This window comes from Piliocolobus tephrosceles, chromosome 8 (genome assembly GCF_002776525.5).
Source record: "Piliocolobus tephrosceles isolate RC106 chromosome 8, ASM277652v3, whole genome shotgun sequence".
Classification (NCBI taxonomy): domain Eukaryota; kingdom Metazoa; phylum Chordata; class Mammalia; order Primates; family Cercopithecidae; genus Piliocolobus; species Piliocolobus tephrosceles.
In genome coordinates this window covers 129,990,927-130,017,585 of record NC_045441.1, presented here as the reverse complement: position 1 = coordinate 130,017,585, position 26,659 = coordinate 129,990,927, and the positions used below count along the sequence as shown (strand labels likewise).

Below are 26,659 nucleotides of genomic sequence, written 5' to 3'. Positions count from 1 at the left end.
CTAGCTAACTTACTTAGTATCCTCCTCCTTCAGTATCTTCCCTCTTTCCCTCTTTCCTTCCCACTTTTCCTTTCTACTTCAAGTATATAGGAAAGTGTAGGGAATAACTGTGTACCTATTAACTCAGTTTTGTTGAATTGTCTTATATATGCTTCAGATTTTTAGAAACCAAAAAATTATAGACACAGCTATAGCACCTTACAGGCTTACTTTGATACTTTTCCCTGCCCTTTCTGCCTTTTCAGAAGTAACCATTATCCTGAATTTACTGTTTATCATGCCCATGCACATTTCAAATACTTTTGCTGTGGGTATATAGCCACAAACAATCTAGAACATTGATTGCATGTTTTTGTGAACCCTGAAAGAACCAACCCTTTAATACAGATCCTGAGTGGCTAACAGTCCAAATTCAAAATAGAGCCATGCGATCATTTGCAGACATGTAGAGATCACATGTGTACTCTGCATTCCTGGAACTTACACACCCAGTAACTTTAGGACTTTCTTAGCTGTCTGTTCCTATTTATGCCACCTGAAACACCAGCAACCAGAAAATACCATTTGGCCTTTTGGGCTTAACAGATACACTGTGACCTGCCTCAGCCAATCAGAACTGAACAAGTTTGTACCCCCTCATTTGTATAGTGGACCAGAGTGGAAACCTGACTATGAACTTTCTCTGTAAATGACAACCCCTTTTCTTTGTTCTCTCAGAAGCCGCCTTTATTTTATACCAAGGTACGTCTCCATGGTTTGCAAACTGTTTGCTGGAATAAAGCCTGTTTCCTTTTTTAAAAAGAAAATATTTTTCTGTAGATTGTTGACATTTTAAAGTTGTATGTATCCTGAAACTTGCTTTTTCATCAATACTATGTTTTTGCGATGTATTCATGTGATAAATATAGCGCTAGCTTTTTGTTTTGACTTAATATGTGGTATTTTGTTATACAGATATACCAGTTTGCCATTTTTTCTCTCTTAGGGAACATTTGAGTTGGTTCTAGTTTTTCGCTATTACAAACATTGCTGCAGTGAAAATAGCTTGTACATATGTGAATGTAAGTAGCTACATGATAGGATATGCTTATCCTTAGCTTTACTCTAGATACTGCCAATTTACTCTCAAATATTTATATTATACCCCATGTAGAATATAGTAGTGTTTGTTGCTGCATGTACATGATTACCACTCTTATTAGGCCCAATTTTTTTGCAATCTCACTGATTTTTCATATGTATGTATGTATTTTTTTGAGACAAGGTCTTGCTTTGTCGCCCAAGTTGGAGTGCAATAATGCATTCCGGTCTTATTGTAGCCTCAAACTTCTGGGCTCAGGCAATCCTCCCACCTCAGCCTCTCAGCCTCCTGGTAGCTGGGAGTACAGGCATGCGGTACCACATCCAACTAATTTTTAAAAATTTTTTTCTAGAGATATGGTCTTGCTATGTTGCACAGGCTGGTCTTGAACTCCTGGCCTCAAGCATTTCTCCCACTTTGCCCTCCTAAAGTGCTGGGATTACAGGGATGAGCCATTGTACCAGGCCTGGTTTTTCATTGTATTTCTTTGGTTACTCATGAGGTCATTTATTTTATGTGTTTATTATATATTCTGAATTCCCTATAGTGAACTACCTATTCATAAGTATTTTGCCCATTTTCTTTTGGATTAGTTGACCTTTTCCAAAAGGATGGCCACTTACCCTGGCAATATTTATTATATAGTCCATTCTGTTCCCCACTAAATTATAATGCCAACGTGAACTGTATGCTGTGTAAATAAATACCTGTGCCTCTGTTTCTGAGCCCTCTATTCTGTCCCTTTGGTCTTTCTGTCTGTATGCTAGTATCATTTCTCTGTAAGTCTTGTTTTCCTGGTAACACCAGTCTTACCCTCCTTATTATTCAAAATAGTCAAAGGCTACTACTATACAGTGCTTTCATAAAAATTTTACAATCAGGCTGTGCGCGGTGGCTCACGCCTGTTATCCCAGCACTTTGGGAGGCTGAAGTGGGTGGATCACGAGGTCAAGAGATTGAGACTATCCTGGCCAACATGGTGAAATCCCGTCTGTATTAAAAATACAGAAAATTAGCTGGACATGGTGGCGTGCACCTGTAGTCCCAGCTTCTCGGGAGGCTGAGGCAGGAGAATCACTTGAACCCAGGAGGCAGAGGTTGCAGTGAACCAAGATCGTGTCACTGCACTCCAGCCTGGTGACAAAGCGAGACTCCATCTTAAAAAAAAAAAAAAAAAAAGTTAGAATCAGTTTTTCAAGTTCCATGGAGGAAAAATTATTTTTGGAATTTTGTTTATTTCACTACACTGAATTTATTTGTGGAAAGTTGACGTCATTATAATATTGAATCTTCCCATAAAGGATATTTGTGTAGGTCTTGGTCAAGTGAAGGGGAACACATCTGCATGCACACATGCATGTCATTTGGTGTAATGTGAAATAAGGTTTAGTGGAGAAAAATAAAGTATTAAGGCACACACAATTCCCTAAGGTCTGTTGTCCCCATGTAGATGTGTGCATTGACCAGACACAGCTAGAACAATGTACTGTGGAAAGTGCTCCTATGTAATAACTGGAGCTTTGAGGTTGGTGAAATGGCCTTATGAGAACGGGAAAGCCGTCGGTACTCTGTGGCTGATCAGCCTTTTCTTGCATTAAACAAACTCAGACCTGCTGAGCCAGCTTTTTGATAAGCTACCAAAACAGGGTTGGAAACCTCTAGAGTCAACTGAATCTGTTTCTCTTCTTAGTAGTCTTTTGTGCACCTGCACATTATTTTGTTGTTCCTGTCACAAAAGTCTTGGGAATCTTTTGTTAGACTTTTCTTCTAGATTCTTTGTAATGTTGCTATCATGAGAAGCATCTTTTTTTTGTTGACTCTGGCTAATGTGTTAGAACACCATGTAATTTTATGTCCTTGATTTTATATCCAACAAACCTTGCTAAACTCTTCCCTTAGTTTTTATAGTTAATAGGTATTAGCCCTCATGGTTTGTAGATTCTCTTGGATTTTTCTGTAGATAGCATGTTTCCTACAAATCAGTTTTTTGTCTCTACATTTCTAATTCTTATGCCTGTCTCTCTATATATTTATATAAACACTTATATAAACACTACCTATACTACCAAGATTCAATGATTGTTAACATTTTACTGTATGTATATCTCCTAAGAAAAAGGAAATTATTTCATTTGACCAAAATATCATATCTAGGAAGATTAACAACTCCATCATCTTACATGTGATATGTGTTCAAATTTCCGTGGTTGTCCCAAGAATGTCTCTTACAGCTATCTTCCATCCCTAAACTAAGATCCACTTGTGCATGCACTGAATTATTTGTTGTCTTTTAGTAGTAGTTATCTTTTAGTCTTAAACTGGCCACCTACTGTTTTGTTTTCCCATGAAATGATTTATTAAAGAGTCCAGGACAGTTGTCTTAGAATGTGCCACATTTTGGATTAGTCTGATTGCCAACGCTTTGATTTTCAAAGAGAAGAAAAATGTCTTATAGAATGTCCCACAGTCTATATTTGATTATTTCATTGTAGTAGTTTTAGCATGTTTCTCTATTCCCTGTATTTCTTCTAAACTAGAAGTTAAGTATAAAGTCTTGATTAGATTCAGTTTCAATGTTTTGCATGTATACTTCATGGGTGATGTCTCATGTTGCATCACATCCAGAGGCATATGTTGGTTTGTTCCACTATTAATGGTTCTAAGCCACTTGAAGGTATGTTTTCCCCTTCATCTTTAATATGTGGGAAAATACTTTGGCACTATGTAAGTATCCTGTTCTCAATCAGCTTTCCTCCTAATGATTTTAGCATCCTTTGATCCTTTTCTGAACCAATTATTTTATGTTAGCTGGCATTCTTTTGTAAAGAAGCATTTCCCTATATCAAGTGGGAATAACTAATTTTTCCTAAAAATGCAGGATACATGCATAAGTTTTTTCATTTAAAGTTTGGTTTTCTAAGGGTGTAATAGTCACCTACAGTGTAAGCAAATGCTCTCATACCTTTTTAATTTTTATGGAATTACGAAGGTTTTTTTGTTTGCATACTATGTGTTATGGTCAATTACGGTACTTATTTTTTATTTTTATTTTTTTGCTGAAAATCTCCAAATTTGGTCAGTAGGAGTCCCTTCAACTTGGCCTCTGATGTTGTTCTGATATCTGGCACAAGATGTTCCTAGATCTCTCTTCTTGAATAATAATAGATAGGTTTTGAAATGCTGTAATGTGGGCCCTTTCCCTCATTCATGTAGTCATTGTTTTGTTGTTACTTTTATGTAAATCTAATATGCTTATTTTGTTAAGACCTAATATGCTTATTAATAAACTTATTAATAAAACCTAAATGCTTATTTAGGTTTGCTTTCATGTGTATTAGTCTCTAGATTCTCCATCTATGTTCATTTTCTATGTCTGCAATAATAAATAACAACAAACTTGGTCACTTACAACACCACAGATGTACTCTCTTACATTTTTAGAGGTCAGAAATCTGGAATGAGTTTGTTTTACTGGGCAAAAATCAAGGTATCAGCAAGACTTTGCTCTCTCTAGAGGAATAAGGAAAAATCTGATTTCTTGCCTTTTCCGGCTTCTAGACCTGCACTCCTTGTATTTCTTGGCTTATGGCCACCTCCTCCATCTTCAAGGTCAGCAGTGTAGCATCTTCATATCTTTCTCTGCTGAGTTTTTATATCACCTAATCAACTATAGTAAAATTCCCCTTTATTTCCATCTTATAAGTATGCTTGTCGATTACATTTAGGGCTTACCCAGATTTCCAGAATAATCTCCCTGTTTCACAATATTTAATCATGTCTTCAAAGTTCCTTTTGCCACATATGATAACATTTACAGGTTCTTCTGAGTCTTGGTATATGTTTAGTTATCTTGGTGGGGGAGCCACTATTCAGCCCTCTCATGCCATTCTTTCTTTGATAGTACTTCTTGATTCAGTTTCCTTTTTCTAGGTTGTTAGTTATTTTCTTCTTGCATCTTAACATCAGTTCATTGTCTTCTTGCTTCTTCTACTGATGTTGAGAAGTATGCCATCAATCTAACTTGTCTTTTCTTCCTGGTTGACTTTAAGAACTGAATTTTTTAATTTTCACCTGTTTTGGAAAATTTATGGCCAGCTTCTGTTCAAATATCTCCCCTATTCCCTGTTTACCTCCCAGATTACCTCATTCTGTGCTTCATGTCTTTCATATTTTCCATCCATTTATCTCTGCCTTTTGGCTAATTTTCCGAGTCACCTTCTAGTTCTTTAATTCTCTATTCAGCAGTAATCTGTTTTACATTACCTAAGGTTTTAATTTGATGACTGTATGATTCAAAACTCAAGTCTTTATAATAGTTTCCTCATGCTTCCTTCTTATATGTGTTGTCTTTAAGCTTGCTGTTCTTCCAGAGTTATCTTAATAGAAATTTACTTTTGTGTTTTGGTCTGCAGTTTATTAGCTTTGATTTCTTTGTCAAACTGATTATATTCGTTTTCTGTTTTTCAGGAATGTTCTGAATTTTTCCAACTAAATGGTTGATGGTTCTGGCCTCCTTGCTTTCAGTACTGTGATTCCATTTTCTTGAAATTTCGGGACCACTTCTGTCTCTTCCTTCCCTCCCTCTGTTCCTCCCCCCACTCTGTTCCTCCCCCAACTCCACCTTTTGTAACAATTATTTGTTTCTTGGAATCTTTTAGGCTGGTCCTGTAGTTTTCTCCTTTGACCTATTAAGTATTATGTTACTGGATTCCTAATTAATTATTCTTGCTTTTAATATATAATTTTTATATATACTGTTATATATGTTTATATATCATATATATGAATTTAAGAGTTTGATGCCTTTCTTCAGAGTTTGGATTATTTTATGTTTTGTTTGTTTGTTTGTTTAGAGATAGTCTTGCTCTGTCACCCAAGCTGGAGTATAGTGGCGTGATCTCAGCTCACTGCAACCTCCGCCTCCCAAGTTCAGGAGATTCTCCTGCCTCAGCCTTCCAAGTAACTGGGAATACAGGCGCACACCCACACCCAGCTAATTTTTGTACTTTTAGTAGAGAAAGGCTTTTGTCTTGTTGGCCAGGCTAGTCTCGAACTCCTGGCCTCGGCCTCCCAAAGTGCTGGGATTATAGGCATGAGACACTGCACCCGGCCTGTTTTTTTTTGTTTTTTTGTTTTTTGTTTTTTGTTTTTTTTTTAATGTTATCTTTGTTGAGTTTTAATATCTAGGTTTTGCTAGCTTCTTAATTTAGAAGATATTCATATATATAAATATATATATATAAAATCACCTATTACTAATTGTTATTTTAATTACATTTTCTTTAAGGGATGAGGGGAGCCAATGGCTGTAGGTTTTTTTTTTTGTGCCATAACTCCCCTTTATGTCCTTCTGTAACAGTTTGTCTGCATTTATATTTTAACATGGGCATCTTCTAGGATTTTTTTTTTAATTCTCAGCCTTTTTTTTGGAGAAGGAGTTTTGCCATTTGTAAAGTCACTAAAAATGATCAATTATTTACTGAGCTTGCTTGGCTGTAACAGCTGTGGTCTACTGAAGAGATTAAAACAGGAGAGGAGATCTTTTAGTAACTTTCTTGAAGTTTTTAGTTTTTAATTTTTTCATCTCCCTTTTAGGATTGTGGCAACAGATTTTCGTTTTTTTTTCCAAGAAGATGTTTTAACTATGTACCTACTGTTAGCTTTTCAGTATCGTATTCTATTTTTTAATGTATCTATTTTATAAGAGTCATCAAAGTTCTTTCTGTAACTCCTCTGGAGATTCTGAAAGACTTTTCTCTCCCAAACTCATTCTTTAAAATTCCGACAAGGGTCATTGTGACTTTTGTTTATTCTTCGGATATAAAATCACTCTTCTTTGGGGAGATAAAAAACCCGATTTCCAGACACTCATGGTCTGGCCTCACTATACCTAACCAATCTTATTTTCTTTTTCTTTTTTTTTCTTTCTTTCTTATTTTTTTTTGGAGATGGAGTCTTGCTCTTGTCACCCAGGATGGAGTGCAATGGCGCAATCTCAGCTCACTGCAACCTCCGCCTCCCGGGTTCCAGTGATTCTCCTGCCTCAGCCTCCTGGGTAGCTGGGATTACAGGTGCACGCCCCCACGCCCGACTAATTTTTGTATTTTTAGTAGAGACGGGGTTTCACCATGTTGGCCAGCTGGTCTGGAACTCCTGACCTCAAGTGATCCACCCACCTCAACCTCCCAAAGTGCTGGGATTACAGGTGTGAGTCACCACTGCCGGCCCAATCTTACCATTTTTTTATATCTCAGCAAGAAAATTTTATTCTAATCAACTCATTCTCTTCATTTCTCATCTCTGATTATTTTCCCCCACTTTCCCTCTCCCATCCCTTGGGAGAAATAGTTCTTTATGCTAACTGCATATAAGTTTTTACTGAAAAAAAAAAAAAAAAAAAAAAAAGGGAGCGTGGGTAATACCGTCCTGAATTTACTGGGCCCAAGAAAGGATCACTGAACTAGGATGACTTGTTTTCTCTCTTACTCTTTTCTGAAACCAGCTTAAATCTTCAGCTTTAATTGAGTACCTATTATGACTAAGACACCAAAATAAGTCATGAGGGGACATAAAAAAAATGTTTCTGAACTTAAAGTAGCTAATAGACATGGAAAACATAATCAACTCTGTGTTATCAAATTATGACTTAAAAACAGTTTTGTCCAGTTGATCAGTGAACACGTCATAGAGGGATGCTCTAAGGAAAGATCCATTCTGGGCAATGTGGCAAAACCCCATCTCTACTAAAAATACAAAAATTAGCCAGGTGTGCTGGTGCGCGCCTGTAGTCCCAACTACTTGGGAGTCTGGGGTGGGAGGATTGTTGCCAGGGAGGCTGAGGCTGCAATGAACCAAGATTGTACCACTGCACTCCAGTCTGGGAGACAGAGACCCTGTTTTAAAAATAAAGTATTCATTTTTTTTTAAACAAATATATGTTTGAGTGCTTACTGTATGCTAGGCACTGTTCTAGGCTCTGGGGATAAATCAGAAAAAATAAGACAAAAACCCATACTCTCCTGGACTTTCTGTTGGGGAGTGGGGAAGACACACATCACTAACAGAAACACGTGAAATGTATACAGTAAGGTGGTTGCATATGCTATGGAACAAATAAAATTAACAAAGAGTATAACTGACTCTGTGCCTCTAAGGAATGGGAGGGATAGAGGCTTTCTAAATGAGAAGGTAAGAGAATGCTTCATTGATAAGGTGACACTGGGATAAAGAGATGAATTAACTTGATAAGATAGCAAACCTTATAGAAATCTTAGGGGAAGAGCATTCCAGGCAGAAGGAATAGTAAATTCACAAGTCCTGCATTGGGAGTATACTTGGCATGTTCAGTGAGGCCAAGTGTGATTGGAGAGGGATGAGTGACGGGAGAACAGTAAGAAATGAAGATAGACAAATAGCAAAGGGCCAGGTCCTGGCTTTGGTGATTTTTATTGGGGAAGCCAGTGGAGGGTTTTGAGCAAGGGAATGACATGTGATCTGCAGTTATAGTTTTGTTTTTGAGATGGGGTTCACTCTGTTGCCTAGGTTGGGGTGATGTGATCACAGCTCATTGCAGCCTCAATTTCCCAGGCTCAAGCTATCCTCCCACCTCAGCCTCTGGGACCACAAGCACACACCACCACGTCTGGCTAACTTTTTTTGTTTTGTTTTGTTTTGTTTTGTTTTGTAGAGACAGGGTCCTACTATGTTGCCATCCTCCCGTCTCAGCGTCCCAAAGTGCTGGGATTGCAGGCATGAGCCACCATGCGTTGCCTGCAGTTACAGTTTTTGAAGAACAGCTACTGTTCCATTCTAGGCATGAAACAGGAGAGGCCATTTCAGAAACTGTTGTAATAAGCTAAGAGAGAAATGAAGATGGCTTAGACCAGGATGGTAGTGGTAGAGAAGGTGACTAATATCTACATATCTTTTGATCTGGAGATGGATTGAGATGGATTGTCAGATGTGTGAAAAGAGTCAGGGATGATGCTGAAGTTTTGGGTTTACTCAAAGAATGGAGCTTAATCATTTTTGAGGTAAAGAGACTAGGAAAAACAAGTTTTGTGGGGTTGATGGGGGAGATCAGAAGTTAGTCTTTGAACATGTTAAGTTTGAAATGCTTATTAGGTATGCTAGTAGACATATTCAGCAGGCAGTTAGGAATCTGGTGTTGAGAGGAAAAGATAGAGTTGGATTTTAAATTTTGGGCATTGTCAGTTCATAGTTGGCATATAAAGATACAAGATTGGATGAGATCACCTAGGGAATAAGTGTAGCTTGATAAAAGAAGCCATCTAACACTTTTTGGAGATATGAGAAATTAGCAAAGGCATCGTGAAAGAAAATACTGAAATACCTGACTGGAAAAACAATTTGGAACCTCTGTCCTTGCTTCTCAGACTTTAATATGCATATGAATCATTTTGTTAAAGTTCCGTAGATCTGAGATGAAGCTTGAGCTTCTGCTGGTTTTTTTTTTCTTTTTGGCAGGTTGTGGGGCGGCGGTAGAAATTGAATCTCACTCTGTTGCCCAGGCTGGAGTGTAGTGGTGCAGTCACGGCTCCCTGCAGCCTCAACCTCCTGGGCTCAGGTAATCCTCCCACATCAGCCTTCTGAGTAGCTGGGACTGCAGGCTGGTACCACCATGCCCAGCTAATATTTGTATTTTTTATAGAGATGGGGTTTTGCTGTGTTGCCCAGGCTGGTTGTGAACTCCTGGGCTCAAGTGATCCACCTGCCCTGGCCTCCCAAAGTGTTGGGATTACAGATGTGAGCCACTGTGCCAGGCCAGCTTCTGCTGTTCTCACACTCTTTCAGAAGATGCTGCTGCTTCTGGTCTGTGGACCACACTTTGAGTAGCAAGACTTTATATGACAAGAGTTGTGAAAAACAATTGAAAGACCTTAACATTTGTAGAAGAATAAAGATTAATATCCAGAATAAAGACTATCTATAAATGAATATGGAAAAAACAACTCAATAGAATAAAAGGGAGGGTACAGTATAGGAAATTTTCCAAAATCTCAAATGGCCAGTAAGTATAAAAAGTGCTCAACTTTGTAAGAAATACAAATTAAAACATGATTGCCTTTTCCCTTTCAGATTGGCAGAAGTTTAGAAGTGTGATTATGCTGGGTGTTGGTGAGATTGTGGGGAAAGGAGTGGACTTATACCCTGCAGATAGGGACTGGACTTGATACATTTCCTCTTTTGGAAGACCATTTGGCATATATATTAAATTTTAAAATAGGTATATCCTTCAATCTTGGAATCCTGTACCTAGATACCAAAAAATAAAACTTGCACCTTTACTCTGAAAAGCAATTCAGAACTATTTTTTGAAGTATTGTTTGATGTTGAGGAAATTGAATAATCTAAATGTCCGTTATTAAGGCAATTATTAAATAAACCAAGAGATTTGGAACTCTTTTTTTTTTTCATTTATTTTCCTGTACATTTAAAAATTGATATCTCACATTTTTTCATTATAACTTTGAATAGTTCAAAAGGCCATAATTTCTATTGTGTATTACTTTGAATAGTTTAAAAGGTCATAATTTCTACTGTGCATTATATTTATGTTAAATATATATTTTTGGACAAGCCTTTAAGCTGCAGATTTAGATCATTCAACTTAGAAATAGAATCTGCCATATAACCTGATAGCCAGTTCTATCAAACCAGACAGATTGGACTGTTTTTCTTTTTTATCAAGAAAGAAAAAAACCTGATGACTTATTTATCTTAAATATGCTAATATGTGCCATTTAGTAACCACTGAACTTCTGGATTTTAGTCTGGCTGGCTGGATACATGGGTAAGGCTTGGAGCCTTGCCACAGATTTGTTTCATTGATAAAATATGGTCCTGCTCTTAATTTTTCCCCCTTTTCTCTCAAGGAATTTCCCCCTTTTAACTGTCTATTTGTTAGGTACTTTGGAATTTATATATCTCAGAATGATGCATCTTAGTAGTATTTGAGGTGGAAAAGAACTTTGCCTTTCTTTTATAAAGTGGAAAATAATTATTTTAAAAGAGGAAGTAGGGAAGGAGAACCAGTTCTTAAGCAGATGAATCAGGGAACATACAGATAAAACTTGAGGATCTGCAAATTCTCTTAAAATTGTCTATGCCCACGTAACCCCTGGATACCACTGAAGTTTAGAGACTGTTGAAATAAGCAGTGCAATGCTATGAAATGAATGCTATATAACCATTAGGGAGTAAAATATATACATATTTACATGGAGAGACTTCTGAGGCATTGTTATTATTCCGTGAAAAAAGCAAGTGTTAAAAGTATTTTATATATGGTATTTAATTATATTTGTACATTTCATATACTATGTCTTTATGTTTTTTCCATGAGTAAAGGGGAGACATGGAAGGTTGCTCACCAAACCATAAACAGAACTTAACCTTTTTGAAAGGGGGCCTGAGAATGTGAGGAAGATGAAGAGAGATTTCATGGTTTATTCTGAATATTCATGTATTATTTGAATCTTTTATAGTTGAGAATACGTTGTATTACTAGTGTAGAAAAAAATTTAAAGATGTTTAATAATAAAAGAAAAACCACTATATTAAATGATCTCGAAGCTCAAAATTTGAGGAACACTGGCAGTTACTGTGATGTAGTTGTCTACGTTAAAATATTTCTAATTCATATCCTAAGTGATTTTTATTTGAATTCTTTTAAAATATTTTTTAGGTGTGGAATATCAAACAAATGATTAAGTTGACACAGGAACATATAGAGGCCCTATTGGACAAATTTGGTGGGGAGCATAATCCACCATCAATATATCTGGAGGTAAGCTTTTGATTATCAATCATATCTGTAGTAATTTTGAAAAGAAAAAAATGAACTTGTAAAAACATTTGTACTGATAATCTTGATTATTTTAGGGGGTGGGATTAGGAATAGATTTGGGAAGAGAGAATTAGCTTTGCCTGTATTATACTTCTTAATCTTGTTTTGTGTCACTTGTTATAATAAACATGTATTTTATAATTTAGAAAACATCAGAACTAAGAAGGAAGTCATATAAATTTCAAGGTATTACTCTGAATTAAATTTTTTTTTTTTTTTTTTTTTTTTTTTTTTTTTTTTGAGACGAAGTCTCGCTCTGTCGCCCAGGCTGGAGTGTAGTGGCACAGTCTCAGCTCACTGCAACCTCCACCTCCCAGCTTCAGGCGATTGTCCTGCCTCAGCTTCCTGAGCAGCTGGGACTACAGGTGCGCACTACCAGGCCCACCTAATTTTTGTGTTTTTAGCAGAGATGGGGTTTCACCATATTGGCCAGGCTGCTGTTGAACTCCTGACTTGGTGATCCACCCACCTCGGCCTCCCAAAGTGCTGGGATTTACAGGTGTGAACCACTGTGCCCGGCCAATTTTTTTTTTTTTTTAAAGAGAAAGCACACAGTTTTGGAGCTCAGCAAACCAGTTACCATATTGGAAAATGAAGCAATTTTGTAAAATATTTTTTCCAGAATGAGTCTCCCCAAAATTGGTTTCTGCTTCCTTATAGGTAAAATTTATAATTTTTAAATAGCTCAACATTGTTTAGGTTTACTGTTTAATAGTGCCTTGAGGTTTGTGTCAAGCCTTGAGCATAATTGTAAATTTATATTCATTAATCCTATGAGTTAGTAGGTGCTGTTGTAATCACAGATGAGCTTTCTTAGCATTAGGTTTCTTACGTAGTCAGACTCCACAGCCAACAAGGTGTTACAGAATCTAGGTGGTAAGGCTCTAGAGCCCATACTGCTCACCACTACCCTACACCCCCTTTGTCTATAAAAGCTGGCTCAGCTATCATCACTAGTGATGCAAGGAGATGGAGAACTCTGAATTAGAAATGATCAGGTTGCCATTTGGCTCCAAATACCAGAGGTTTTTAAGCACAGATTGAAAGACTTCTAAACTAAATCTCTAACTTAGTTATTTAATTACTTTTTGAAGGGCAAGTTAAGTCTTAAGTATTTTATGAGAAAGTAAGTTTATATTGCTAAAGTAAACTTGGAAGTTTGGAAATAACAGCTAATATGCTGTTTTTTTCTCCTCCTCTTCATATGGCTTATCCCAGATCACACTCGTAGTTAATATCAAAGCTAGGACTAGAATTCTTATTTCTCATTACCAGTTAGTGTAATTCCTAATGTCCTGTGCTGTCTTCTATACATATATTATTAGGAGGCTGATCAAAGGTGTCATAAGGAAGCAAGTACTCCTAATGAGAATGGCAGTTTTTTATTAACCAGAATTAGACAATATAACCAGCAAATTTTCTTCCAACCATTTCTGTGTCTTGGAGACTTTGAACCCATGCTGAGATGTAATTCATTTGCATCAATAACTAGGTCCCACTATAGCAGTGAGTCACTGCCCCCTCCTCACATATCTCTTCAGGCTTTTTACTATTTGAAGACTGATCACTAACAACAACAAACCTTAGAGCTTCTTATTCTGTGCCCAGTACTGTGTTAAATGCATTTTATTACTTAATTCATTTTTTATAGTTACTTTGAGCAAGATACTAGGTACTAGATATTTTTGTTATTCCCATTTTACAAGTGAAAAAACAGAGAAAGGTTGAGTAACTTGATTCAGGTGACACTGCTGGTTAGGGGAAGAAGGCAGATGTAAGTCAGAAATCTGTGCTCTTGATCTCTATCTTATTCTACCTTTATCTTGACGTTGTCCTGTCTTCCCCCACCCTCACCTCCCAGACAGCTTTTCTTATTTGGGCTAAATATTTCTGTTGCCTTCAGCCATAGCCATTCTTTGTAACATAATTTATGGACCTTTTATTAGATACAGTCTTTTTGGTTGGTTCTTTTAGAATTAGACACACAAAATTGAACTACTTATTAAAATTAAATCTGACTAGGACAGCATACATCAGACCCTAACTCTCAGATTATATTATTAGCTTGTGGTAAAACAGATTTTTATTCTTGGAGGCTTGTGCTATACAGTGTGTGTGTATTATGTGTATGTAGTATGCAAATGTATACATATATGCTCGTACATACACACACACTGAAATTGGCAGTATAATATAATGATTACGATGAGCCATGGAGTCATACAGACTCCATGTTTGAATCCCAACTGTGGCTTAGTTTCTGTACTCAAGGTATCCAGCCTTCTTATATCCCACCTCATTAGTAAAGTGGGAATAATATCACACCTTGGGTAATTTAAGGATTAATTGAGTTTATAATTATGAAATAACATAGTTCCTGATACAGATACTAAGAATTCTATAAATAGTTGATTCATCTTGTACTGTTCTAGGCCTCAGGGAATAGCAATTTTCTTTCTTTTTTTTTCCCCCTGAGATGGAGTCTTGCTGTCTCCCAGGCTGGAGTGCAGTGGCACGATCTCGGCTCACTGCAGTCTCCACCTCCCAGGTTCAAGCAATTTTCCTACCTTAGCCTCCCAAATAGCTGTGATTACAGGCATGTACCACCATACCCAGCTAATTTTTGTATTTTTAATAGAGATGAGATTTCATCATGTTGGCCAGTCTGGTCTCAAACACCTGAGCTCAGGTGATCTGCCCACCTTGGCCTCTCACAGTGCTGGGATTACAGGCGTGAGCCACCGTGCCTGGCCGGGAATAGCAATTTTTAAAAAAATGGCCAACAATCTCCGCCTTTTTAAGCTTGTGTTTTATTGAGGGGAGGGAGATATAGACAATGAACATATAAATGATTTTTAGAACATTGCACTTATCACCATTTTAATTTTTTTATTTTTTGTTGAGATGGAGTCTCGTTTTTTTGCCCAGGCTGGAGTGCAGTAGCACAATTTCAGCTCACTGCAGCCTTCTGTCCTAGGTCCCCTGGGTCCAAGCGATTCTCCTGCCTCAGCCTCCTGAGTAGCTGGGATTACAAGTGTGCACCATGACTCCTGACTGATTTTTGTATTTTTAGTGGAGACAGGTGTTGGCATGTTGGCCAGACTTGTCTCAAACTCCTGAACTGAAGTCATACACCTGCCTCAGCCTCCCTAAGGGGTAGGATTACAGGTGTGAGCCACTGTGCCTGGCCATCACTATTTCATATACTATGAATGGACTCTCAACCAGCCCAAGAGAAAAGACCTGTACATACTGATATTTGAAGGCCCATCAGTGAAGAGCCAGATCTACTGATTACTCACTGAGACCCACCATTCTGCAGGTTTCTAATCTGCCATTTAAGATTCCTTAACACTTTTTATTTTTTCATTGGGGTAAAATATGCCTAACAAAATTTACCATTTTAACCATTTTTAAGTATATGGTTCTATGGCATTAAGTGCATTCATGTTTTTGTGTAACCTTCACCACCATCCATCTCTAGAAATTTTATCCAAAACTGAAACTCTCTAGCCATTAAACACTAAACCTCTATTTCCTTCTTTCCCTAGTTCCTAACAACCACCGTTCTACTTTCTGTCTCTGATCTATGAATTGGACTACTCTAGGAACTTCATATTAATGGAATCATTTACTTGTCCTTTTGTGACTGGCTTATTTCATTTAGCTTAATGTCTTTGAGGTTTATCCATGTTGCAACAAGGATAATGCATATAGCAAAACTTTTTTCCTTTTTAAGGCTAGGTAATAATCCATTGTATATATTTACCACATTTTGATTATCCATTCATCCATCAGTGGACACTTGGGTTGCTTCCAAGTTTTGGCTATTATCAATAAAGCTGTGAACATGGGTGTACGAGTATCTGTTTGAGTTCCTTTTACTTCTTTGGGGTATATACCCAAGTAGAATTGCAGGATCACATGTTGATTTTATGATTATTTTTTTCTGGAGTTGCCACACCTTTTTCTGTAGCACCTGCCCTGTTTTATATTCCTACTGGCATCGCACGGGGTTCTAATTTTTTACATCCTTACCAACACTTACTGTTTTCGATTGATTAAAAAAACATAGCCTTGGCCAAGCACGTTGGCTCACACCTGTAATCCCAGCACTTTGGGAAGCCGAGGTGGGTGGATCACGAGGTCAGGAGTTTGAGACCAGCCTGACCAGCATGATGAAATCCTGTCTCTACTAAAAAATACAAAAATTACAGGTGTGTGTAGTGGTGCGTGCCTGTAATCCCAGCAATTCAGGAGGCTGAGGCAGGAGAATCACTTGAACCCGGGAGAAGAGGTTGCAGTGAGCCAAGATCATGCCACTGCACTCCAACCTGGGGGACAGAATGAGACTGCATCTCAAACAAAACAAAACATAGCCTAATGTGTGTGAAGTGATACCTTATTATGGTGCTGATTTGTGTTTTCCTGGTGACTAATAATGTTGAGCCTTTTATTATGTGCTTATTGGCCATTTGTATATCTTTTTTGAGAAATGTCTGATTTAAGTTGTCTGTCCATGTTTTAATTGGATTGTTTGTTTTGTTGTTATTGAGCATAGTTCTTTATATATTCTAAATATCAGTTCTTATTGGATATTTAATTTTCAAACTTTTTCCCATTTTGTGGGTTCCCTTTTTGCTCTGCTTATAGTTTTTAAGTCCAAATTATCTGTTTTTGTTTTTGTTGCTTGTGCCTTTAATATCATATCCAAGAAAGCATCACCACATCCAGTGTCATGACATTCTTCCCCCAAATGCTCTTGCGTTTGGGTCTTTGATCCATTTTGAGTTAATTTTTATATATGATGTAAGGTAAGGGTCCAACTTCATTCTTTTGCTTATGGATACCCAGTTTTCTCAGCATCATTTGTTGAAAAGACTGAGTGGCCTTGGCACCCTTGTGGAAAACCATTTGACTGTATATGCAAGAGTTCATTTTTTGTACTCTCTGTTCCATTGGTCTCTATATCTGTCTTTATGCTGTCATCTTACTGTTTTGATTACACTAGCTTTGTAGTAAGTTTTGAAATCGAGAAATGTGAGTTCTCCAACTTTGTTCTTTTTTAAAATTGTTTTGGCTATTCAGGATCCCTTGAGATTCCATGTGTGTGGTTTTTGTTTTGTTTTGTTTTTTTGAGATGGAGTCTCGCTTTGTCACTTAGGCTGGAGTGCAGTGGCATTATACTGGCTCACTGTGACCTCCACCTCCCAGGTTCAAGCAATTCTCCTGCCTCAGCCTACTGAGTAGCTGGGATTACAGGCACCTGCCACCATGCCTGGCTTTTGTATTTTTAGTGGAGATGGGGTTTCACCTTGTTGACCAGGCCAGTCTCGAACTCCTGACCTCAAGTGATCCATCTGCCTTGGCTTCCCAAAGTGATGGGATTACAGGTACAAGCCACTGTGCTCGGCCTCCATGTGAATTTTAAAAAGGATATTTCTGTTTTTACAAATAGGTCATCAGGATTTTGATAGGGATTGCACTGAATCTGGAGATTGCTTTGGTTGATACTGACATCTTAAGACTTCTTTTTTTTTTTTTTGAGACGGAGTCTCGCTCTGTCACCCAGGCTGGAGTGCAGTGGCCGGATCTCAGCTCACTGCAAGCTCCACCTCCTGGGTTTACGCCATTCTCCTGCCTCAGCCTCCCGAGTAGCTGGGACTACAGGCGCCAGCCACCACGCCCGGCTAATTTTTTTGTATTTTCAGTAGAGAGGGGGTTTCACCGTGTTAGCCAGGATGGTCTCGATCTCCTGACCTCGTGATCCACCCGTCTCGGCCTCCCAAAGTGCTGGGATTACAAGCTTGAGCCACTGCGCCCGGCCCATCTTAAGACTTCTTAACTCTAAAATATGAATGGACAGTTAAGAATAACCAGATATTTAAAGAAAGCTTTCAACAGGAAAGACAACAGCAGAAATGGTCAACAGAAACTCAGAAATAGTGCAGAAAATAGAAGAAAACTTAAAAATAACTATAATGAACATCAGAGATAAGATCCATTAGTTCAGTCTTGCTTCATAGCAGTACCAAAGAAGCAAAAGTAACAGAGAACGAGAAAGACCTCTTAGAAATTAAAAATACAATAACCAGAAATTTATTTTTATTTTTTTAATTTTTAATTCTCAGCAAGGCAAGTTACTTCTGTAGAAGGGTGCGCCCTTACAGATGGAGCAGAGCAGTGGTGAGCGCACACTTGGACAAAGGAAGGGAAGGGGTTCTTATCCCTGACGCATGTGGCCCCTGTTGCTGTGTCGTTCCCCTGTTGGCTAGTGTTAGAGCGCACAGGCTAAACTAACTCCGATTAATAGCCAGAATTTTTTTTTTTTTTTTTTTGACAGAGTCTAGCTCTGTTGCCCAGGCTGGAGTGCAGTGGCATGATCTCAACTCACTTCAAGCTCAGCCTCCCGGGTTCACGCCATTCTCCTGCCTCAGCCTCCCTAGTAGCTGGGACTACAGGCGCCCACCACCACGCCCGGCTAATTTTGTTTTTGTATTTTTAGTAGAGATGGGGTTTCACTATGTTAGCCAGGATGGTCTCGATCCCCTGACCTCATGATCCGCCCGCCTCTGCCTCCCACAGTGCTGGGATTACAGGTGTGAGCCACCGTACCCGACCCAGAAATTTTTAAAAATATATGTATATACAGACATATAGGTATGTATATGTGTATATATGTATGTGTTGTGTATATATAAATAAATGTTGAAAAATAAATATTGGAAGATAAATGTTCTAGAAAGCAGAGAGATGGGAAATTTTAGAGGAAACACAAGAAAAATGAAGGAATAAATCCGGTTCCATAAAAATTATAAATGCTTTTAACTGCAAGAAACAGAACCCTTCAAGAATAAGTTTCTGGAACAAATAGGGATTTTCATTTCCTTTCACATAGTAAGAAGCATAGAGGTAAGTTATTGTAAGACTAGTTCTACAGCTCAGTTGTCAGGTACTTGGTGGAATCTCTGTAGTCCCTTTGGCTTTTCTGTCAAGACCACAGCAGAGTTTTAAGATCTTTCCCTCATACAACTCCTCAAAGCAGAAAGCAGAAAACAGAGAACTTCTCTTGTGTACTAAGCTCTTGCTAGGAGGAAAATCTTTCTCAAAAATCCTTTGTAACTTCTTTTATCTCATTGACTAGAATGAGGTCACTTCTCACCCCTAGACTGGTGACTATGCTTACACTTCCTGAAATAAGAGTCTAATAAGTCAAAAATTTCCAGTGTTCACAATTTTTCCTCAGATTAGTTTGTATGTTGTCAAGTAGAAGTTGTGCTATGATTATTTTACTCTATAATGTTTCAACAGAATCCCCTTTTATGTTTCTATAGGAAGATAAATCTTCAACTACTTATTCTTGCTGCTTCTCTTCATTGTAGCAAAACAGAGACGCTGGTTACACCACCATCAGAAAGCCTCTTGATTTTCTTTTTCCCACTCACTAATTTATTTAAAAGCCATTTTTTCAGTTCTAGATGTTCTACTGGCAGATAACAGTCAACATTCTATTGATTCCCTTGATGATAACTACAGTGAAATATGAGATACAGTACTCTATAAAGAATTTCAAATTTGTCTTCTCAGTCGATCTTTGGTTCCCTTTTTTCTACCATCATCCAAAGGAAGAAAAATAAGTTTACCCTGAAAAGTTGTTCGCAGAGTTTCTTCATTTCCTCTCAGTGTTTCTGTATTCATTTATCCAACAAATTATTGGAATGCCTTCTCTGTGTAAGATGTAATGCTAGATGCTTCTCTAGTAGTAGATTCTTTTTTCTCTATTTGATTTATTGGAGCCAAGAGGTGAAGGGATATTGTCTCTGTAATCGCCCTACAGCTGAGTCCTAACTACTTCAGAATTTATGGTTGAATCCTGGAGTCCCCTGTAGACTGATGAAGACAGTAACAGCTCCTGACATTTACTGAGTACTTACTATATATCAGGTACTAATCATATATTAGTTCATTTAATCTTCCGCCTACCCTTTGAGTTACACTTAGGTATTCTCATTTTCATTTTATAAATGAAACAATTCAGGCACAGAGGGGTTTAATAATGTGGCCAAGGTTACACAACTTGTAAATGGTAGCCAAGGTTTGAATCCTAGACGCTCTGAACTTACAGCCCATGCGTTTAATCACTGTATCATTCTGACAGCCTTTCTGATTTTTAGTCTATATAGAACCTAGAATAATACAGAGGCATTTTATCAAACCCTGCAGTGAAATGAATACTGGAAGCTGGATGCTTCCTGTGGAATGCAGAACAGTCCATTTATGGGCAGTTTGTAAGATTTCATTGTATCTTGTGAGTAAGAATAATTAGACTAAATTTAATTAACTAAATGATAAAAAATAAAATTTTTATTTCACTGCTTTTTCTCATTACATTGAAATTAAATAGATCCTTAGATTTTTCCCTTCTATTTTAATTAAGAATAATTCACATACTATATTATTAACTTTTTAAAACTGTGTGATTCAGTGGTTTTTACTATATTCACCATATCTTATTCCAAAACATTTTTATCACTCCCCAGAAGAAACCCTTTATGCATTAGTAGTCATTCCCTGCAGACCCTGAGAACCAGTGATCTACTTTTTGCCTTTATGGATTTGCTGGTTGAAATATTTCATATAAATAGAATTACGTTATGTGGCCTTTTGTGACTGGCTGCTTTTACTTAATGTAATGTTTCCAAAGTTTATTTACGTAGTATTATGTCTCAGTACTTCATTTCTTGTTATGGCGGAATATTTCATACACATATGCCATGTTTTGTTTATCCGTTCGTCAACTGATGAACATTTGGACTACTTATATGTTTTGGCTATTATGAATAATGCCACCATGAACTTTCAAGTGCAAGTTTTTATGTAGATACATTTTCAGTTTTCCTGGCTGTATGCCTAGGAGTGGAATTGCTGAGTCTTGTGGTAACTCTGTTTTACACTTTGAGGAACTGCCAGACGGTTTTTCAAAGTTGCTGCACTATTTTATATTCCTAACAGCAATGTATGAGGGTTACAGTTTCTCTCCATCCTCATCAACACTTGTTATTATCCATTTGTTTTTTAATTAAAGCCATCTTAGTAGATGTGAATTGGTATTTCATTTGGTTTTGATTTGCAGTTTCCTAATGACTAATAATAGAGAGCATCTTTTCATGTTCTTGTTCGCCATTTGTATATCTTCTTTGGAGAAATGTCTATTCAAATCCTTTGGCCACTTAAAAAAACTGGGTTTGTCCTTTTATTACTGAGATGTAAGAGTTCTTTAGGCCAGGCATGGTGGCTCACACCTGTAATCCCAGCACTTTGGGAGGCCGAGGCAGGTGGATCGCTTGAGTCCAGGAGTTTGAGACGAGCCTGGGCAACATGGCAAAACCCCATCTCTACAGAAAATACGAAAATTATCTGGGCGTGGTGGTGGATGCCTGTAGCCCCAGCTGCCCGGGAGGCTGAGGTAGGAGGATCACTTGAGCCTGGGAGGCAGAGGTTACAGTGAACCAAGATGGCAGAGTCACCCAGGCTGGAATGCAACCTCCGCCTCCCAGGCTCAAGCCATCCTCCCACCTCAGCCTCCCGGGCAACCAGGACTACAGGAGTGCATCACCGCGCCCAGATAATTTTTGTGTTTTTTGTAGAGATGGGGTTTTGCAATGTTGCCCAGGCTGGTCTCAAACACCTAGACTCAAGCGATCTGCCCACCTCGGCCTCCCAAAGTACTGGGATTACAGGTGTGAGCCACTGCACCTGACCAGGAGTTCTTCATATATTCTAGATAGTAGATCCATGACTTGCGAATACTTTCTCCCATTCTGTGGTTTTTTTTCCTACTCTTTCATTTTTGTCTTTTGAAGTACAAAAGTTTAAATGTGGATGGAATTCCAATTTATTTTCTGTGGTTGCTGTGCTTTTGGTATATCATATATGAGAGATCATTGCCTAATCAAAGGTCGGGATAATTTACTCCTGTGTTTTTTCTTAAGAGTTTTATAGTATTGGTTATATAGCCAAAACAGGTTTAGTTGCTTGCTGCCTGCAGAGTCCAATTAATAAGAGCAAAGTCTAGTATAAAGTGACTTTTTTATTCCAAAGTTAGCTTAAGGAAAGAAGTACAGGCTTCCTGCCTTAAAGGTACTGCTTCCCTGTTGGAGCAGAAAGTGGGCGCTTTTAAAGAAGGTGCCTACAGGGGGGCAGAAATGAGCAGGTGGAAGATCCACATATACCCTTCGGTGCCTTCTCTCTCAGGCAGTCACGTTGGTGGCTTCATGGGCAAAAATACCTCACAGAGGTGGCTGAAAACTCTAGCAGGCATACTTTTGGTTGTAGATCAACTATTACCTCTTGAGGCAACCTCCTGGTGGGTGAGAGTTCCACTCTGGATTGTCTAAGCACAAAGTTAGATCAGCTTGCCCTGTAGGGAGTGTCTGGTGAAAAGGAGATAAAAGGTCATAATTGCATTTCTTTTATTCCTTTATGTTTTTCTTTTCTTTCTTTTTTTTTTTTTTTTTTGAAACAGAGTCTCATTCTGTCACTCAGATTGGAGTGTAGTGGCATGATCTTGGCTCATTGCAGCCTCTACCTCCTGGGCTCGGGCGATCCTCCACCCTCAGCCTCGTGGGTGACTGGGACTATATGTGCATGCCACCATGCCCAGACAAGTTTTTGTATTTTTTGTAGAGATAGAGTTTTACCATGTTGCGCAGGCTAGCCTCAAACTCCTAGGCTCAAGTGATCTGCCTGCCTTGGCTTCCCAAAGTGCTGGGATTACTGGTGGGTGTGAGCTACCACCCCTGGCGTATAATTGCATTTCTAAAGAGCTAAGTAGGAAGTAGGGGGGAGGAGGAAAGAAAAAAATAATTTAACTATTTCTTAGGAAAATGGGGGTGCACAATTATGTAATAGGTATATGACCCATTTTGTTTTATTTTTAATTTTTGTAAAGATGGAGTCTATGTTGCCTAGTCAGGTCTTGAACTCCTGGCCTCGAAAAGTGATCCTCCTGCCTTGGCTTCCCAAAGTGCTGGGATTACAGGCATGAGCCAACATGCCTGACCTATTTCGAGTTAGTTTTTGGATATGTTGTGAGGTAGTAGCCCAACTTCATTCTTCTGCATGTGGATATTCAGTTGTATCAGCGCCAGTTGTTGAAAAGACCATTCTTTCTTCATTGAATTGTCTTGCCGACATTGTAAAAAAAAAAAAAAAAAAAAAAAAAATTAATTGACTGTAAATGTAAGATTTTATTTCATGTTCTACTGAGAAATAATTCACATACTATATGATTCACTTTTTAAAAGTGTGTAATTCAGTGGTTCTTAGTGTATTTACACAATGGGCAACTGTCACCACTATCTGATTCTAAAGTATTTTTATCACTCCCAAAAGAAACCCTTTATGCATTGGAAGTCATTCCCTCCAGCCCCTGACAATCACTGATCTACTTTTTGCCTTTATGGATTTACTAGTTGCACCTTGTTCTGTTCTGTTCTATATGTGTGTCCTTATTCCAGTATTATTACACTGTCTTGATTACTACAGTTTTATAGTAAGTTTTGGAATCAGGAAGTATAAGTCCTCCAACTTCTTTCTTCTTTTATAAGATTGTTTTGATAATTTCAAGTCCATTGTATTTCCATATGAATTTTAAGATCAGCTTGTCAGTTTCTACAAAAAAAAATTGAAATTTTAATAAGGATTACATTGAAACTGTAGATCAACTTGGGAAGTGTTGTCATTTTATGATATTAAATATTCTGGTTTTTTTTTTTTTTTTTTTTTTAAATGGAGTCTTGCTCTTGTTGCCAGGCTGGAGTGCAGTGGCGTGATCTTGACTCACTGCAACCTCTGCCTCCCAGGTTATCAATTATTACTAATACAAATATTTATTGGATTTTTGCTATGTGGTAGTCTCTACAATAATTTGCTTTACTTGTATTATCTCATTTAATCCTCACAAAATTATTTTGAAGTTGAGAAAAATTTGCCATACAAAGAAGAGTGTGATAAAATATTCTAAAGGAAATAAAGAGAAAGGATACCTCTTCTGGATTTTAGCAAAGAGAGCTTAGAATTAGACTTTTTGAAAAATAAGTAGAGTTTTGATGAGAAGGAATAGGGTTTTTGGAAAATTGTCTCCTGAAGAAGTGGTATCTGGTATCTGCAGCATCTTGAATAACCAAAAGAATTTTGGTGGTGGTGGTTGTGGCTGAGGTTTGCACATATGTTGGAGTGGCTTGCTCATATTAATAGAGTGAGAAAACAGAGGAAAAGGGAAAAGTAGATGATATGAGAGAAAACTGAGAGAATGGTAGACTAAGGCCCTAAACACCCAATGTTAGCACTGAAGTGAGAGTAGAAGAAGAATGGGGAAAGATGTGGAGAATTATGTAGATAAAGAAGTAGAGTAAACTTTTCATTTGATGACGTTGATCTTCAGAGTGGATTTGAAGGTAATGTTATTTTCAGAGTGAATTAAAAGTTGAGGGATGAAGTTAAGATCCAGAGAAGAATTCGGAAGGTTAGAATAACTGTTGTGACTATAATATGATGTTAAAAACAAGCATGATTTTCAGGCAGTAGTGTGAAGGACCAGGCAAATCTAAGTTCCATGAATTGGTCATGGAATTAATTACACTAGTTTTATTATTTTCTCCAGCAGTGTGTGGTAACCTGACAGGAAAAAATGGAATAATTGAATGGTCAGATTTACCCAAAATTTGTATCTGGCAAACTAGTTGATAAAATAACAAGAGTTAGCCAGAAAATCTAAGATATCACCAATGGCATTGTTGCAGTTGTGAGCCACAAAGTATGTGAAGGAAGACAACAGTGGCCAAATCTTAGCAACTGTTTGAGAGATTAATGTTGACCTTGAGCAGATTAATATAGTGAGATAGACATTTAAGAAGTTGGGATAAGTATGTGTGCCTCTGGGGTGTGTGAGGTTCTAAATTGAGATCTTTTCATCATTTTTATTTCTTTTGTAAAGACTGTGATGCTTCTCCGGGTCTTGAAGATAGAATGGAAATAAATGCTTTTGGAGGTGAGAGGTTAAGAGAAATCTATGGCAGAGTGTTAAAAGAGTAATTGAAGTTCATACTGAATGCAGCAAGAGTAGTAGGTAAAATGAGCCAGAGGCCTTAGTAGATTGCAGCTTTGAGGATGGGGAGAGATGGAATAAGTAGTTGTTTTATACTTAACCAAAGGAAAAGCTATTGATAAATGTGGTGAAGTGATAGTTTATAATCTGTCATGGAGGGATCAGTATACTTTCAAAAATTAAGGCTAACATTTTTGTAAGGAAATATGTTTGAAAAATTGTTCTGTTCATTACTTTTCCTAAGGTTTATTTTATATAGTAACTGTACTTGCTCAGGTGACAGTAAATAAGAATATTTTATCCATGCGGGAAGAACCTTTGTGTTCCAGACTGCGTTTATGTGATCTTCAAAGAGTAAGAACTGTGTTTGTCTTATTTGTGGTTGTAGTCTGAGCCTTAACAGTGCCAAGCACATATATTAGTATATATTTACTGAATGATTGAAGGCTCAATAAATAGATTGTATTGAGAGAAGTATGCTTAAGTAATTAGGCCTTGGTACTGAAAGCTAAACCAAATTGCAGCTCAGAAAATTTGGAATCTATTTGTTTATAATGCCCTGACTGCTATGAAACGGTCTAGGTAGGGCAACTAGCAGGCTGTAAACAAAGAAGACCTTTTGATGAAGTTTAAATCTCTTACCTCAACAGCTCTTGTTACTATTCCCCACCCCCCTTATTTTCTTTGAAATTATGTGGTAAGATGCAGCATAGCAGGGTCCTGTGTCCTTTATTGAAATGAAATTTCTCTTTCATTCTCGTCTACATTTTGTAATTCTCTCTTGCTCCTTTATATTCAGACTTCATAGCATGGTGTATATACTCTCTACAGTCTAATCCCTTTCACCTTTTCAGCCTTGTTGTTTCTTTACCTGTTTTTCATTTAAATTTCTCTTTCTTTTTTTAAGAAAACAAGAAAGCTTCATTTAAATTAAATGAAGCTTCATTTAAATTTCACAAACATATATCGATCCTTTGCTATGTCCCAGGTATTGTATGACATTGAGCTATACCAATCTAGTTTTTCCTGTGTCTTAAAAACTTTCTCGCTTGTGTTTCAGAAAAAACAAACTTTGTTACAGAATTTTTCCTATATGTAGGACTCCCTCCTCCCTACTTTCTTCGTCTATCTAAATGCCAACCTTTCAAGGCCGTCCTCCTTCCTCATTATTACCTTGTGTCAAGAATATTGTTTATTTCTCATGTACAGCAGTTACACAAATAAAAATACAACTATCTCCTACTCCACTGCCCAACGGTAAACTCCTTAAGAGACGGGAAAGGCCATTTTAAAATCTTTGCTTCTGCCTTTCATAAATGTTTATAGTATTGCATCTATTTGAGATGATAGGTAGAAATAGTAGAGCATGGTGTGAGTGAGGGGATTACCAATGCCTAAAAGAACTAATGGACTTGTATATTCCAATTCGTTCAATGTCATTCTGTCCTTTTAAAATTTGATGTGTTGTATGGTTGCTTGACTTTGTAGCCTTTGTCAAATGAAACTTCTAGGAAGATACCCTGATGGATAGTAGCCCCAGAATTTCTTGGCTCTAGGGTATAATCCACATTTTCAAATACAATTCTGTTTTTGTTTTTGT

The 26,659-nt window shown here is 37.6% G+C and overlaps 1 protein-coding gene across 4 annotated transcripts in view; it reads left to right on the top strand.

The window, feature by feature from the left end:
• Positions 1–26,659, top strand: part of BRAF (B-Raf proto-oncogene, serine/threonine kinase) — a 197,072-nt gene that overhangs the window by 65,512 nt on the left and 104,901 nt on the right. For all 4 annotated transcript variants that reach the window (XR_002724973.1, XM_023184915.2, XM_023184914.2 and 1 more), the window contains exon 2: positions 11,790–11,891. Coding sequence is in view for 3 of the 4 variants with exons in the window: in XM_023184915.2 (XP_023040683.1) it covers positions 11,790–11,891 (102 nt within the window). In the remaining variant the exon portion in view is untranslated. The remainder of the gene's footprint in view (positions 1–11,789; positions 11,892–26,659) is intronic.